This window comes from Mandrillus leucophaeus, unplaced genomic scaffold (assembly GCF_000951045.1).
Source record: "Mandrillus leucophaeus isolate KB7577 unplaced genomic scaffold, Mleu.le_1.0 Scaffold1019, whole genome shotgun sequence".
NCBI lineage: Eukaryota > Metazoa > Chordata > Mammalia > Primates > Cercopithecidae > Mandrillus > Mandrillus leucophaeus.
In genome coordinates, this window is record NW_012098310.1 from 30,830 (window position 1) to 32,339 (window position 1,510).

Consider the following 1,510-nt stretch of genomic DNA (forward strand, 5'->3'; position numbering starts at 1 on the left):
CATGAGGATGTGGGCACAGCCTCTGTGTGTGTGTGAAGGGGACAGTGTCCCTGCTGTCTGTTCTGTGAGGTCCATCTATTCTGTGATATTCCATAAAGACGTGGGCACAGCCTCTGTGTGTGTGATGGAGACAGTACCCCGACTGTCCTCTGAGGTCTGGCTGTCCTTATGGTTCACTGGGACTTTGGCATAGTCTGTGTGTGTGATGTGGACTGTGCCCCTCCCTTTCTAGGTGGTGGCATTCTGGTAATTGAAAGCCTCCTGGATGAAGACAGGCGGGGCCCTCTGCTCACGCAGCTCTACTCTCTGAATATGCTTGTGCAGACAGAAGGGCAGGAGAGGACCCCCACCCACTACCACATGCTCCTCTCCTCTGCTGGCTTCAGAGACTTCCAGTTTAAGAAAACAGGAGCCATTTACGATGCCATTTTAGTCAGGAAATAACTTTTTCTTGTGATCTGGAACTACTGTCAAAGCACGCAAGACATAATAATAAAGAGATGTATCTCGAGTGGCTTCTTGTTCTTGGTGTTCACATGATAAGTGACTGGAGGTTTCTATGGACAGGGTTGGACTGCCTCTACTTTGTAGATTATTTCCCGGGCTTTACTGAGGACCACACTGATGGGGGTGGGAGAGCTCAGCTTTGACATTGACTGTAGGCAATGTTTGGGTCCTCTTCATGCTTTAAGGTGGGGCTGCAGTGTTCACCTTGAGGGGTGTCTGTTAGAAGCTTCATCCTGAACAGAACTTTGGCACCAGTGATGGATGTAGCAACAATGGGTGTCTATGAAATATGAGGTTCTTCTTTCAGGCTGCCTTGCACAGCTCTGTGATGTATGAGTGATGCCATTTCAACAGTGAGAAGTGTTCAACAGTGAGACAAGCTTTCTGTCTCTCTCTCTTTCTGCCTCAGACAGTCCTGTGTGTCTCTCCTGTATGGATCTGTACTCAAATCTTTCCATGTAGCCGCCATGAGAACACAGGCATTTGCCGTCAGATTAGATCACGCCCCATCTGTGGATACGGAGAAATCAGCAGAAGATGTTACAGAGGAGGAAAAGATTTCCCTCCTACCAATCTCGTACCCATCTCTCCCTGGGCCTCTCCCATGATGTCAACAAGGTTTTCTACTTCTTGTTTTCCTCCAGTGTACGTTTTAGATGATTTTGGTACTTTCTTTACTCTCAGTCTAAACACTTTTTTTTTTTTTCCAACTAAAAAGATGAGAAAACAAAACAAATGGAATAATCGTCAAAGGAAGTTGTTGTGGGTTGAATTCTGTCCCCCAAAAGATCTGTCCAGGCTGTGGCTCCTGGAACCTGTGAATGGGATCTTATTTAGAAGTAAGATCGCCCGGGCACGGTGGCTCATGCCTGTAATCCCAGCACTTCGGGAGGCCCAGGAGGGCAGATCACCTGAAGCTGGGAGTTCGAGACCAGACTGATCAACATGGAGAAACCCCATCTCTACTAAAAATATAAAATTAACTGGGCGTGGTGGCACATGC

General features: G+C 47.5%; 1 protein-coding gene across 1 annotated transcript in view; it reads left to right on the forward strand.

Moving 5' to 3' along the window:
* The window catches only part of ASMT (acetylserotonin O-methyltransferase), a 28,099-nt gene extending 27,590 nt beyond the window's left edge, over positions 1 to 509 (forward strand). The window contains exon 7 of the mRNA XM_011976617.1: positions 233 to 509. Within this exon, the coding sequence (XP_011832007.1) occupies positions 233 to 444 (212 nt within the window). The 3' untranslated portion in view covers positions 445 to 509. The remainder of the gene's footprint in view (positions 1 to 232) is intronic.
* The last annotated feature ends 1,001 nt before the right edge of the window (positions 510 to 1,510 follow it).